Raw genomic sequence first — 14744 nt, 5'->3', positions numbered from 1 at the left:
TGGAACAAGGCCTTCTGGAGGAAGTGGCGTCTGTACAGCTGGTGCCACGTGTCTTTGATCTAAAACACATCATTCGGGTCAGAGCGCAGACAGACGGGTCAGACGGCATGCCAACTTTCTAACAGGCCTGTTATAAAAGACACCACTGACCAACACTGGGTCCACCTCCACCCCGCGCGCCTCCAGGTTCTTGCGCACGGTGGTGACTTCGTCGTTGGCCAGGTACGCCGTGTGGTCCTCACGCAGCTTCAGCAGGCGCTCCAGCTCGTTTTTGGTCTCGTTACGAACATGCTGGGGTCAGGAAAAATAAATAAATTGCATCAATATCTGTCTCTCAAATGACTTGTTTACAGATTTAAAAACCAAAAAATGGGCGTGGTCTGTGTTTATTTATTTATTTGAGATGTTTAAAGCTACAGCTTTGCTGTGGAAACTTCTAGAAGGTTGCTAACCCATTAACCAAGACTTCTTGTAAGATCTCAGGGCTTCGTGATGCTTCACAGACGTTCACAGAAGCAGGAAAACGTTCTTTCTAACCTGTTCAGGTGTGCGATTCGTCCAGTTCATCCATCGCTGCTTCCAGTCCGGTCCAACCATGTCGCTGATGACCGCCTCAGCTGAGGAGCAAAGTATTAATAAAATAAACAAAAAATAAATAAAATTAAAAAAGCTTTCTTTACTGTAAATGTAAAAATAATTTAAAAAACTTAAGTTAAAAAATAAGTGCAGTATAAATAATTATATATCTTTTTTAAATTCTTTTAAAATGTAACAAATATGACGATTCCAAAAATTTATTTTAGTGCAAGAATAAAAATCAAAAAAGAAACTAATAATAACAATAAAATAAAATAACATAATATTTATTCTTGATAGAAATATTTTTTAAAAGTAATTTATAAAATTACTTTTAATGAACTTGGTACAAGCATTAAAAATCAGTAATCAATTATTTAAATAATTAATTTTTTAAAATCCTTTTTAAAATGAATAAAATACAACAGACCCACAATGTAAATGTATATACAACAAAAAAACATGAAGAAAAATGAAGAAAATATAACATTCTCATAAAGCTACCTTCAAATCTAATCATTTAAAAAACTTCTAAAATGACTAAAATATACTAAAATATATACAGTGCACCCAGCAAAATAGGAAAGCAGAGGAGGAGGATTAATAATATGCTAATGAACACACTGTCTTTAAGGCGAGACTGCAGCGTCTCCTCCATGAACTGGATGGCGGCGTCCCACTGTGGCTTGTCCGTGATGGAGCGATCCTCCAGAGCATTGTGCTGGATCACTCGCTGTAAATAATAATAAATAAATATTTGTGAGATTACGGGACATTAACGAGCAGGACAATGAGATTACAGGACATTAATGAGCGTGATTTGAGATTACAGGACATTAACGACCGTGACAGTGAGATTACAGGACATTAACGAGCGGGACAGTGAGATTACAGGACAGTAACGAGCGGGACAGTGAGATTACAGGACAGTAACGACGGGACAGTGAGATTACAGGACATTAACGAGCGGGACAGTGAGATTACAGGACATTAACGAGCGGGACAGTGAGATTACAGGACATTAACGACCGTGACAGTGAGATTACAGGACATTAACGAGCGGAACAGTGAGATTACAGGACAGTAACGACCGTGACAGTGAGATTACAGGACATTAACGACGGTGACAGTGAGATTACAGGACATTAACGACGGTGACAGTGAGATTACAGGACATTAACGACGGTGACAGTGAGATTACAGGACATTAACGACCGTGACAGTGAGATTACAGGACATTAACGAGCGGGACAGTGAGATTACAGGACAGTAACGACGGTGACAGTGAGATTACAGGACATTAACGAGCGGGACAGTGAGATTACAGGACATTAACGAGCGGGACAGTGAGATTACAGGACATTAACGAGCGGGACAGTGAGATTACAGGACATTAACGAGCGGGACAGTGAGATTACAGGACATTAACGAGCGGGACAGTGAGATTACAGGACAGTAACGACGGTGACAGTGAGATTACAGGACATTAACGAGCGGGACAGTGAGATTACAGGACATTAACGAGCGGGACAGTGAGATTACAGGACATTAACGAGCGGGACAGTGAGATTACAGGACATTAACGAGCGGGACAGTGAGATTACAGGACATTAACGAGCGGGACAGTGAGATTACAGGACATTAACGACGGTGACAGTGAGATTACAGGACATTAACGAGCGGGACAGTGAGATTACAGGACATTAACGACGGTGACAGTGAGATTACAGGACATTAACGAGCGGGACAGTGAGATTACAGGACATTAACGACCGTGACAGTGAGATTACAGGACATTAACGACCGTGACAGTGAGATTACAGGACATTAACGAGCGGGACAGTGAGATTACAGGACAGTAACGACGGTGACAGTGAGATTACAGGACATTAACGACGGTGACAGTGAGATTACAGGACATTAACGAGCGGGACAGTGAGATTACAGGACATTAACGAGCGGGACAGTGAGATTACAGGACATTAACGAGCGGGACAGTGAGATTACAGGACATTAACGAGCGGGACAGTGAGATTACAGGACAGTAATGACGGTGACAGTGAGATTACAGGACATTAACGAGCGGGACAGTGAGATTACAGGACATTAACGAGCGGGACAGTGAGATTACAGGACATTAACGAGCGGGACAGTGAGATTACAGGACATTAACGACGGTGACAGTGAGATTACAGGACATTAACGACCGTGACAGTGAGATTACAGGACATTAATGACCGTGACAGTGAGATTACAGGACATTAACGACCGTGACAGTGAGATTACAGGACATTAACGAGCGGGACAGTGAGATTACAGGACAGTAATGACGGTGACAGTGAGATTACAGGACATTAACGAGCGGGACAGTGAGATTACAGGACATTAACGAGCGGGACAGTGAGATTACAGGACATTAACGAGCGGGACAGTGAGATTACAGGACATTAACGACGGTGACAGTGAGATTACAGGACAGTAACGACGGTGACAGTGAGATTACAGGACATTAACGAGCGGGACAGTGAGATTACAGGACATTAACGACCGTGACAGTGAGATTACAGGACATTAACGAGCGGGACAGTGAGATTACAGGACAGTAACGACGGTGACAGTGAGATTACAGGACATTAACGAGCGGGACAGTGAGATTACAGGACATTAACGAGCGGGACAGTGAGATTACAGGACATTAACGAGCGGGACAGTGAGATTACAGGACATTAACGAGCGGGACAGTGAGATTACAGGACAGTAACGACGGTGACAGTGAGATTACAGGACATTAACGAGCGGGACAGTGAGATTACAGGACATTAACGAGCGGGACAGTGAGATTACAGGACAGTAACGAGCGGGACAGTGAGATTACAGGACATTAACGAGCGGGACAGTGAGATTACAGGACATTAACGACGGTGACAGTGAGATTACAGGACATTAACGAGCGGGACAGTGAGATTACAGGACATTAACGAGCGGGACAGTGAGATTACAGGACATTAACGAGCGGGACAGTGAGATTACAGGACATTAACGACCGTGACAGTGAGATTACAGGACATTAACGACGGTGACAGTGAGATTACAGGACAGTAACGACGGTGACAGTGAGATTACAGGACATTAACGAGCGGGACAGTGAGATTACAGGACATTAACGACGGTGACAGTGAGATTACAGGACATTAACGACGGTGACAGTGAGATTACAGGACATTAACGACGGTGACAGTGAGATTACAGGACATTAACGACGGTGACAGTGAGATTACAGGACATTAACGACGGTGACAGTGAGATTACAGGACATTAACGACTGTGACAGTGTGATTACAGGACATTAACGACGGTGACAGTGAGATTACAGGACATTAACGACCGTGACAGTGAGATTACAGGACATTAACGACGGTGACAGTGAGATTACAGGACAGTAACGACGGTGACAGTGAGATTACAGGACATTAACGACCGTGACAGTGAGATTACAGGACATTAACGACGGTGACAGTGAGATTACAGGACAGTAACGACGGTGACAGTGAGATTACAGGACAGTAACGACTGTGACAGTGAGATTACAGGACATTAACGACTGTGACAGTGTGATTACAGGACATTAACGAGCAGGATGTGAGATTACAGGACATTAACGACGGTGACAGTGAGATTACAGGACAGTAACGACGGTGACAGTGAGATTACAGGACATTAACGACTGTGACAGTGAGATTACAGGACATTAACGAGCAGGATGTGAGATTACAGGACAGTAACGACGGTGACAGTGAGATTACAGGACAGTAACGACTGTGACAGTGAGATTACAGGACATTAACGACTGTGACAGTGTGATTACAGGACATTAACGAGCAGGATGTGAGATTACAGGACAGTAACGACGGTGACAGTGAGATTACAGGACAGTAACGACTGTGACAGTGAGATTACAGGACATTAACGAGCAGGATGTGAGATTACAGGACATTAACGACGATGACAGTGAGATTACAGGACAGTAACGAAGGTGACAGTGAGATTACAGGACAGTAACGACTGTGACAGTGAGATTACAGGACATTAACGACTGTGACAGTGTGATTACAGGACATTAACGAGCAGGATGTGAGATTACAGGACAGTAACGACGATGACAGTGAGATTACAGGACAGTAACGACTGTGACAGTGAGATTACAGGACATTAACGACTGTGACAGTGAGATTACAGGACATTAACGAGCAGGATGTGAGATTACAGGACAGTAACGACGATGACAGTGAGATTACAGGACAGTAACGACTGTGACAGTGAGATTACAGGACATTAACGACTGTGACAGTGAGATTACAGGACATTAACGAGCGGGACAGTGAGATTACAGGACATTAACGAGCAGGATGTGAGATTACAGGACATTAACGAGCAGGATGTGAGATTACAGGACATTAACGAGCAGGATGTGAGATTACAGGACATTAACGAGCATAATGTGAGATTACAGGACATTAACGAGTAGGACGGTGAGATTACAGGACATTAACGACCGTGATAGTGAGATTATGAGCTGGACAGTGGTGCAGGGGTGAAGACGCAGTGTGTGGTGTGTTTACCAGACTGTCCATGGCGCTCTCGTTCCACTTGTGCCTCTTAATGCTCTCGTCCTTCACCGCTTCCTTCAGCTTGTCGAAGATATCGTCCTGATCTTTCCCTTTATACTCGGCCATGAAGCGAGCGAACTCCTCCTGCAGCGTCTCCCACGCTACCTGAGGGCCAGAATAACCAGCAACACAAAACAGAAAGATTCAAAATCAACATGAATAATATAAAAATACTCTCTTATTGTTCAAAAACTCAGAAAAATATGTTAAAAAAAATAATAAATATCAGACTTGTTTTTTTGTTTTGCTCTAAATAACAAACACAAACAGCATTTTTTAAATAATTAAAAAAAAAACCTAAAAAAAATTAAAAATCCTATTTATTTGGTTATGCATCATTTAATCCTGCAAATGTTTTTTTTTGCTTAATTTTTATTTTCTTTTTGTTATGAAATATTAACAAATTCCAATAATTTATTCTATATATAAAAAACATTTTTATTAACATTTAATTACTTTGCATGTGTTTTTTATTAATACAATGCACAATAAATGCTTCAAAACATTTTTCAGTTTTCTTACAAACAATATAAAGAAACAATAACTAACAATTTATGTTAAAATATTTGACTTTTTTGGTACACTAACGAAACAATTTATAATGCAAATATTTTGGGTTTATTATTTTTATTTTTTAGGACTTTATGCAGTTTTTTTGCTATGCTGTTGTCAGTCATAGAATTTCTAACAAATGATTTATAAACAATTTTGAAAAACAAAATATTTTTTCCTTTTTTTATACTAAATATTTTTCTGTTTGCTTTTGGTTTCTATTTAAATTACACGCGTTTAACAACAGATATTTCAAACTCATACTAACACTATAAAAGCTAGATAACTAAAAAAAAGGTTAAAACTTAAAAAAGGTAACTAGCATGATAACATTTTGGATGGGAAGCTAATATTAGCCTTGAGTGAATTCTGCTAGCATGCTTGCCTTTTAAATATCTATAATCTTTATGGTTTATTAAAAAAGGAAATGCTTCTTGTGTTGCATAGAGAATTTGTGTGTGTGTGTGTGTGTGTGTGTGTGTGTGGAGTTTGGCGTTACCTCCAGTGCTTTGTGTGGCAGCTGTTTGTCTGTCCACTGCTTCAGTTTGATATCTACAGTGGTGTTGAAGGTGCCCGAGTCCATGGTCTGAGCAGCAGGAAGGTAGATGTTCTCAATGACATGAGTGGACACTCTCTCCCACAGCTTCTTCTGCAGGATGGACTCCCTGAGAGAGAGAGAGAGAGAGAGAGAGAGAGAGACAGGGAGGGAGAGGGAGAGAGAGAGAGAGAGAGAGAGAGAGACAGAGAGAGAGAGAGAGAGAGAGAGTGAGAGAGGGAGAGAGAGAGAGAGAGAGAGAGAGAGAAAATTACCAGATGTCAATCACTCACCAACTCAGTAACACCAGCTGCAATTCATTTTCACACGTGTGTGTGTGTATGTGAGAGAGAGAGAGAGTGTGTGTGTGTGTGAGAGAGAGAGTGTGTGACTCATTTATCATAGAGGACAGCTCATATTTCACCGCTTCCTGCTTGCTTTGTTGGACTATGGCATGTCGATGCGCGCGACTCCTATACGCAGAGAGCAGCGGCCTGTGGCTATTCATCACGCCATCGATCCGGGAGGATGATGAAGCTCAGAGGAGACGCTACACACATCTGATCTATTCCGTTTAGTCGTTCCTCAGGGCTTTAGGTTCAGGAGCTACACGTCCGCGCTCTGGGGCTGGACCGATCCCGAGGTAGAAGACTGGCTGGCCGGCTCTTTTCTCACGGAACGATCGGTCAGAACTTTAACAGCCAGGAAAACAGATATGTGATGTGTATCATACATGTGGCTTTAATACTGAAGCGTGTTTCTGGAGAAGGGATTAAGGGCAAGGTTGCCAGATCCTCGCAGAAATCAAGCAGATGAGTTTCCGAAGTTGATGAATTTCCACAAACGGCACGAGACTAAATGAATTATCTAAAAATACACAACTTAAAAAAAAAAGAAAAAAAAAAAAACCCCCGTGTCTTGTTGCCAGGCAACACCGACAAGGCTTCGTCTCTGACACTGAAGACTCCTCCCTTAAATCCTGTTTAGTAAATAAACGTTTTCAAACAGTTGGGGCGGTTTTGTCTTCGGTTTCGGTTACACGAGGCTTTGGCCTGCGAGCGAGCCGTTGCTATAGCGACGATAACGTACTCATATAAGTAGAAGTATAGAATATGGGACCTTGGTGCGGTTGGAAAGTGAATAACAGTGCAAGCAGACAGGACTGCGGTAATTTGGGAGATTCACAGGAAAAAAAAAACAAGACCTAAAGACACTCACCAGTGTTTCGTAGTGACTTGGCTCAAGCTGATCACCTCGTCCAGGATCTCGTTCTTGGCTTTTTCATACAACTCGTTCTACCAAAACGAAGAGAAAAAAAGACTTATCAACTGCTACATCGACTACATACTCCAACAAGACTGATATCACCATCAATCAACTCATATACACACCGACCAGGCATAACATTATGACCACCTGCCTAATATTGTGTTGGTCCCCCTCTTGCTGCACACATGCACTGTGTATTCTGACCCCTTTCTGTCAGAACCAGCATTAACTTCTTCTGCAGTTTGAGCAACAGTAGCTCGTCTGTTGGATCGGATCACACGGTCCAGCATTCTCTCCCCACGTGCATCAATGAGCCTGTCGTCGATTCACCACTGTTCCTTCCTTGGACCACTTTTGATAGATACTGACCACTGCAGACCGGAAACACCCCACAAGAGCTGCAGTTTTGGAGATGCTCTGATCCAGTGGTCTAGCCATCACAATTTGGTCCTTCGTCAAACTCACTCAAATCCTTACGCTTGTCCATTTTTCCTGCTTCTAACATCAACTTTGAGGACAAAATGTTGACTTGCTGCCTAATATATCCCACCCACTAACAGGTGCCATGATGAGGAGATACTCAGTCTTATTCACGTCACCTCTCAGTGGTCACAATCTTATGCCTGATCGGTGTGTGTGTTGCTGACTCTCACCCTGTCCAGCTCTCGTAAGCGGGGGTAGTTATTCTTCCACTCGGTCTCCAGGTTAAAGCGAGATGCTGTCCCGTGAAAAAAGCAGAGTTTAATGTTAATTAGTCACAATTAACATTCATATAAAAATCACAAAAAAAACATTTGCAAACTGAGTTCAGCTTTTAATCCGTTTATAATTACACTAATAATTATGATTAGTCAGTACCTGCTGTCACTTACATTACAGCAGCTATAATGAAACAGTTTTTCATTTCAGAGAGAGAGAGAGAGAGAGAGAAAACAGACAGAGAAAGAAGAAAGAGGGACAGAGACATAAAGAAGAGAGAGACAGAGAGAGAGTGAGCAAGTGAGACAGAAAGAAGAGAGAAACAGAGACAGAAAGAGAGAGAGAGACAGAGACAGAAAGAAGAGAGAGATGAGACAGATGGAGAAAGAAAAGAGTTTTTTGCAGTTTAAAGAAAATAACGCAGAACGCTAGAAGAAAGTAGGTCTGAAACTTCTTGAGGAAGGACAGGACAGAACGCTGCGTTTATTTCTAGCTCTTTCCCTTCCTCTGCATGGCTGGTGTCCCTGAGGGCCCGCAGATGCGGCGCTCGGGCTGTGATCAATGCCCCTGCAGTCGGACGTGCTCTATATCAGTGTCCCGGCTCGGCCCTGTGGGAGCGCCGGCCCCGGGACACACAGGCTAAGCTGTCTGGCCTGCACAATGGAGCTGACGCTAATTGCTCCGGTTATCGGGCTGGCCTCCGGCACAGCGGCTCCCATCGATCGGCCACACAAAGGATCGGGAGCGTCCCGCCATCAGGTCATAAATCTACCAACACGCCGTTAATAGGAGACGCTGGCTAATTGGTGTGGAGGATTTCTGAAACGTCCTGAACTGAGAGAGAGAGGGAAAGCGAGAGAGAGAGAGAGAGAGAGAGAGAGAGAGAGAAGAGAGAGAGAGAGAGAGAGAAGAGAGAGAGAAAGAGAAGAGAGAGAGAAAGAGAGAGAGAGAAGAGAGAAGAGAGAGAGAGAGAGAGAGAGAGAGAGAGAGAGAAAGAGAGAAGAGAGAAAGAGAGAAGAGAGGGAGAGAGAGAGAGACTCTGTGCTGCTATTTGGACCTGAATAAAAAAGAAACCTGTTACCATTATCCTACAGTTACCAGAGCTCTGTTAAATCCTGCATTCTGATTGGTCAGATGATGTGGGTTCATTTTCTGACAGATCTAAATCACAGGTTTATATGAATACACCCATCAGCCATAACATTATGACCACCAGCCTAATATTGTGATGGTCCCCCTTTTGATGCGAAAACAGCCCTGACCTGTCGAGGCATGGACTCCACTAGATCCCTGAAGGTGTGCTGTGGGATCTGGCACCAAGATGTTAGCAGCAGATCCTTTATGTCCTTTAAGTTGTGAGGTGGAGCCTCCATGGATCGGACTGTCCAGCAAGATGCTGAATTGCAGTGCCGTATTGTATTGTGTTGTGTTTGTGCCGTATTGTGTTGTGTTGTGCAGTGTTTGTGCTCTACTGTGTTGATGTGATGCTGACCTTTAAAGGCATCTGCTTGCTGCTCCACAGACTCTCGCACCATTTTCCAGAAGCAGTCAGACACGGCCAGGCTCAGGTTCTTGGTGGTCACCTGGTGGGCCTTCAGCATCCCCTCTCTGCACACCGCCATGGTTCATCATCAATCAGATAGAATATATACACATATAGCCCCGCCCACTACAACAATCCACCAATCAGTACTAACCCCATCTGATTACAAAACACTAACCACCTTAACAATCTGGATTTCCTGAAGAAGTCCTCTTCATAGTCTTTGATAGAGTCGATGCTTTCACTGCTGCTGCCTAGGAATGGAAACAGGGACATATTTTACTTATATCCTTTACCAGAATGCCAGGAAAAAAATGTTTTATTTTAGAAATGTACCTTTTCCGGTCACTACAGCAAAGTAGCCCAGAGCTTTCATGGGAAACAGCTTGCCCTCGATGATCTGCTGGATCTACATAAGGAGAAGAAAATCAGGGAAATGATGACGATGAAGAGAATATCATTTTTTCTTTTTATTATTACTCGACAAAACATAGACCCTCTATCGAGTTAAAAAGTGGTGAAAGGTCACCATCTGGTGGACACACAGTGAACGACACCCACGGAAACTGAGCCATCATCCTGAATGCTTTCTAATTTAACTGCCTAGATTTTTCTGATGCTACGGTGGCAACTCTGTAACCATGGCAACTGAGAAACCCAAGCCAGGGACTCACTCTGCTCGGGCTGGCGAGGTTCTTCTCGGCCAGGTCCACTTTGGTCAGGACAAAAATGGTCCTCTTGCCCTGAGGGTCCATCTGACTGACCAGATCGGTGACTATACTGCGCTCTGCATCTACTGATCCATCTGAGAGTGTGAGTGAGAGAGAGAGAGAGAGAGTATATTAATGAGGAGTAACACACTGGTCATCAGGAGGTCAGTGTGGTGTATAAATCTCACCCTGAATACACAGGATAATGGCGTTTGGGTTCTGCATGTATGCTTTACTGATGCTGAAGATGGTCTCCTTGGTGTCTGCAGCCATGCCGGCAGTCACCGTCTGCAACACACACACACACACACCTGAACATCTGGATGCACACATGACCTCGTCCAGCGGTTCTCAACATGCTCTGGGTCAGCATGAGACCCACATCTGACCTCAAGTCGAGACCTATAACCCACTCTATGCTGCTCACAAACGCGTCTGGGTCTGGATCCTTCAGTGTAGAAGCTGTTCTGAGAGTTTCTAGAGATTTCGAGAGAGAAAGCTTACACTGATCACTCCCGGTAAGTCCACGAGAACCATCCTCTGGATCCCCGGACCTTTCACACTCAGAGAGATCGTCTGTAGGAATAAAGAGGGGGAAAGATCCTGGTTAAAATCTACTACATAGCAGATAATAGCAGATGTGGAGAAAGAGAGCGAGAGCGAGAGAACGTGAGAAAAAGAGAGAGAAATAGAGACCATGCGTGAGAGAAAGAGAGAGAGAGAGTAAGAATCTCCTCACCTCTGGGCTGACTGTCTGACCGTCCTTCACACTCTTCCTCATCCTCAGCTCTATCTCACGCCTCAGTGCAGCCAGCTAAAGAACAACATTAGTCTTGTGATGCTGTAGTAGTAATAATAATAATAATAATAATAATAGTAATAACAGTAATAATAATAGTAATAATGATGATGATAATAATAACAGTAATAACAGTAGTAATACTACTACTACTAATAATAATAATAGTTATAATAGTAATAATAATAATGATAGTAATAATAATTATTATTATAATAATAATAACAATAATTATAATAGTAATAATAATAATCCTACATCATCCTCTTTTGCCAGGTCGAACTCACGACTGCTGTCTTTGAACATAGCCACATGATGAGGACCTTCACTCAGCGTCACCTACAGAACATCCATCCATCCATCAATAAATAAATAAATAAATAAATAGACAGACAGACAGACAGACAGACAAACAGACAGACAAACAGACAGACAAACAGACGAATAGATAGACAGACAGACGGACCAGACCTTGACCGGAGACCTGGTCATCATCTCTCCTGAGCCTCGAGGGAAGATCCGAGCCTGAGCGATCATCTCCAACACGCTGGTCTTTCCTGCGCTCTGGTCTCCTACAACCACCACCTGAACACAGCCGTTTAGGACACGCCCACTTCAGAATTCAGAAAGTCACAAACACTATTGCACTCTATTTTCATGCGAGAGGTGTGTTCATGGTGAGCACTGACCCTTGGCAGGTGATCCTGAGTGTTGTAGTTGGAATCATAATCGGAAAGAATGTCCAGGACTTCAGAGTACATGTCAATCAACGACTTCTGTACAAAGTAAACAAGAAGCGATTAAGAGACTCATCTCGTTAACATGAATAAAATAAGAGCTTTGACATTCGCAGTGTGTTTAAACACTCTGAGAGAACTCTAGTTAGAAAGTGATTCAACTCTGAATCGACTCGAATCCAGAAAGTGAATCAAACATAATCGGTTACATACGCAGTGTGTTTGAACAGAACTGAGTGAACTCTAGTTAGAAAGTGATTCGACTCTGAATCGACTCAACTTCAGGAAGTGAATCAAACAATCATTTACATATGGAACATGTTTGAACAGAACTGGGTGAACTCTAGTCAGAAAGTGATTCGACTCTGAATCAACTCGACTCCTAAAAGTGAATCAAATATAATTGGTTACATACACAGTCTGTTTGAACTGAAATAAAAGTACTCTAGTTTAAAATTGATTTGATTCTGAATCGACTCAAATCCAAAAAAGGGAATCAAATATAATCTGTTACATATGCCGAACAGAACCGGGTGAACTCTAATGAGAAAGTGATTTGACTCTGAATCGACTCAACTCCAGAAAGTGAATCAAACATGATTAGTTAACCAAACATGATTCTAAATCATTCAAATTAGTAACCAGAAACTTGTTTCAAAAAGAAAGAGAAATATAAATTAATATAGAATTATATTGTGTTTCAGTGACGCTAGAGGGATACACGTTTCAATAAGCCAGTCAGGAGAAGTGCTGGCTCAGTGGTTAAGATGTTGGGCGACCAATCAGAAAGTTGTGAGTTCAAATCCCAGGAACACCAAGCTCCCACTTTTGGGCCCTTGAGCACGTCCCCTAATTGCTCAGATGTATAAACAATATAAACCTGGATGAGGGCATGTGCCTAATATCATGTGTACAGAAATATCTAGTGGAAGAGGTGAGATCTGACCTTGACTTTCCTCTGATGGATGCCTTTATCATCTTTCTGCAGCACCACCTTCCTCAGCTCTTTATTCTCCTTCTCCAGACGCTCCAACATCCTCTGGTACTTCAACTAAAGAGAGAAAACGAGCGGTGATGAAATCCCACCTCCATTTAAATCAACATATATGGGAGATTTTCAGTCAGTATAAAGAAGTGAATGATGTTCAGGCTGCGAGTCTGATCTACAATGAATCTGTTGGCTTTCAGTGTGTTTTTCCCCTCTGTTGGATATCCTTACACAGAATTTTTTCTCCAAGTGAACAAGCACTTTGAGATCTATATTTACATTGAAGATACAAAAATCTGTATGGATTTTTTTGTAATTTTTCTATAAATATATCACCCCTGGAAGGCTAAAAAACAGAAATCCTTCAGAAATGCTAAAAATTCTTAAAGTCCTGAGCGTCTACTTTCATATGAGCTTCATATTAACCTCCACTGTGGAGTGAAACATGAAAAAGACGCTCATGGACACAACGAAAAGCATGCACAAATTCTATTTCTGGTCTCTGGGGGGAAAAGGAGTTAATAAGGGTTTATCCACCCTGTCTAGTGCAGGATATGCCGTTTGGCCTCGTACCTGTGTGTGAAGGAGCTCCTCTTGCAGCTGGTCGACTTTCTCTTTATCCGAAGACTACAAACAGACAGAAACAGACAGAGTTACACAACAACTCAGTCCCTCACACGGGCTCCTGCTCTGGGCTGTTCGTCCCTGTAACAATCCTCATGCAGCGATCTGAGAAAAGCCCAAAAATTAACACAGAGGGCAGAAAATCCGTTTCAGTCTGGAGGAATCACAAGACTGATCGATTACATTAGGAAAGAGGAAAAAGAGAAGAAGCCCTGTGAAAAAGGGTTGAATTATCCATGATTAAAATAAAGGACACCTTTAATGCATTTCTGACACACACACAGAGAAATGAGAAAGGAGAGTCAAGCATGGTTGAGGTTGAGAAGAAAAATTTTGATCCATAGAGCACACACACAAACACTTGAGATAATGTGTTTTTAAATGTACTGAATTTTATAATAAACTGATGAAATCTAAATTTCCAAGCAGCAGGAAACACACGACTGCATGCAGGTAATGCAGTGTTAGTTTAAAGGAAGAAGAGAAGAAAAAACATCGTTCCAGATGCTTATGACGTGACACAAAGCTGTCATAGTGACTCCGGGTGACAGGTGTAGCCCTGATCTGAGACCATCATATGCCGTAATCTAACAAAGTGCAAAAGTTTTCACCCCCTTTCAATTTATTTACATAAAAAAACAGGGGATTTAATGGTTGAAAGTATAATGTGGGTGAATCTGAAACAGAACAATGAACCCTGAAATAATGCAAAGTACAACAACTTTAAAGAATAAAAAAATATCCTAAATGGTATTTGATAAATATGTAAATAAGGGGGTGCAAACTTTTGGACTTTATTATTATTTTTTGGCGCTATTTGACCATTTTTATTACTCCATCGTGTCTGCGGTTTGTACTGAGGGTGCACAAACTTTTGTAGGCCATAAACATGCGGCTGAGCTGGAACCAGTCACAGCTCAGAACTGGTTCGACTAATGGCCAATGATTTATTAAGGAATAATAACCGTCTTTCAACTACATTCTATACACGAAAGATTTTAATACTTAATAATATTTTTAAAAATAAATAAACAAACAAAATTTA

The 14744-nt window shown here is 42.2% G+C and overlaps 1 protein-coding gene across 6 annotated transcripts in view; it reads right to left on the bottom strand.

Moving 5' to 3' along the window:
• Positions 1–14744, bottom strand: part of opa1 (OPA1 mitochondrial dynamin like GTPase) — a 59728-nt gene that overhangs the window by 26480 nt on the left and 18504 nt on the right. For all 6 annotated transcript variants that reach the window (XM_058403224.1, XM_058403225.1, XM_058403228.1 and 3 more), the window contains 20 exons: positions 13649–13702; positions 13034–13138; positions 12040–12126; positions 11822–11935; positions 11609–11689; positions 11291–11365; positions 11056–11127; positions 10740–10839; positions 10516–10646; positions 10178–10250; positions 10023–10095; positions 9791–9906; positions 8253–8317; positions 7549–7625; positions 6295–6460; positions 5196–5348; positions 1201–1309; positions 538–617; positions 151–291; positions 1–59 (listed from right to left, as the gene is read on the bottom strand). The exon at positions 1–59 is cut by the window's left edge and continues 58 nt beyond it. In XM_058403224.1, coding sequence (XP_058259207.1) covers positions 1–59; positions 151–291; positions 538–617; positions 1201–1309; positions 5196–5348; positions 6295–6460; positions 7549–7625; positions 8253–8317; positions 9791–9906; positions 10023–10095; positions 10178–10250; positions 10516–10646; positions 10740–10839; positions 11056–11127; positions 11291–11365; positions 11609–11689; positions 11822–11935; positions 12040–12126; positions 13034–13138; positions 13649–13702 — 1931 coding nt within the window. The remainder of the gene's footprint in view (positions 60–150; positions 292–537; positions 618–1200; positions 1310–5195; positions 5349–6294; positions 6461–7548; positions 7626–8252; positions 8318–9790; positions 9907–10022; positions 10096–10177; positions 10251–10515; positions 10647–10739; positions 10840–11055; positions 11128–11290; positions 11366–11608; positions 11690–11821; positions 11936–12039; positions 12127–13033; positions 13139–13648; positions 13703–14744) is intronic.

This window comes from Hemibagrus wyckioides, linkage group LG11 (assembly GCF_019097595.1).
Source record: "Hemibagrus wyckioides isolate EC202008001 linkage group LG11, SWU_Hwy_1.0, whole genome shotgun sequence".
In the NCBI taxonomy this organism is placed as follows: domain Eukaryota; kingdom Metazoa; phylum Chordata; class Actinopteri; order Siluriformes; family Bagridae; genus Hemibagrus; species Hemibagrus wyckioides.
The sequence above is the reverse complement of the archived record's forward strand: the minus strand, read 5'-3'. Positions and strand labels throughout refer to the sequence as shown.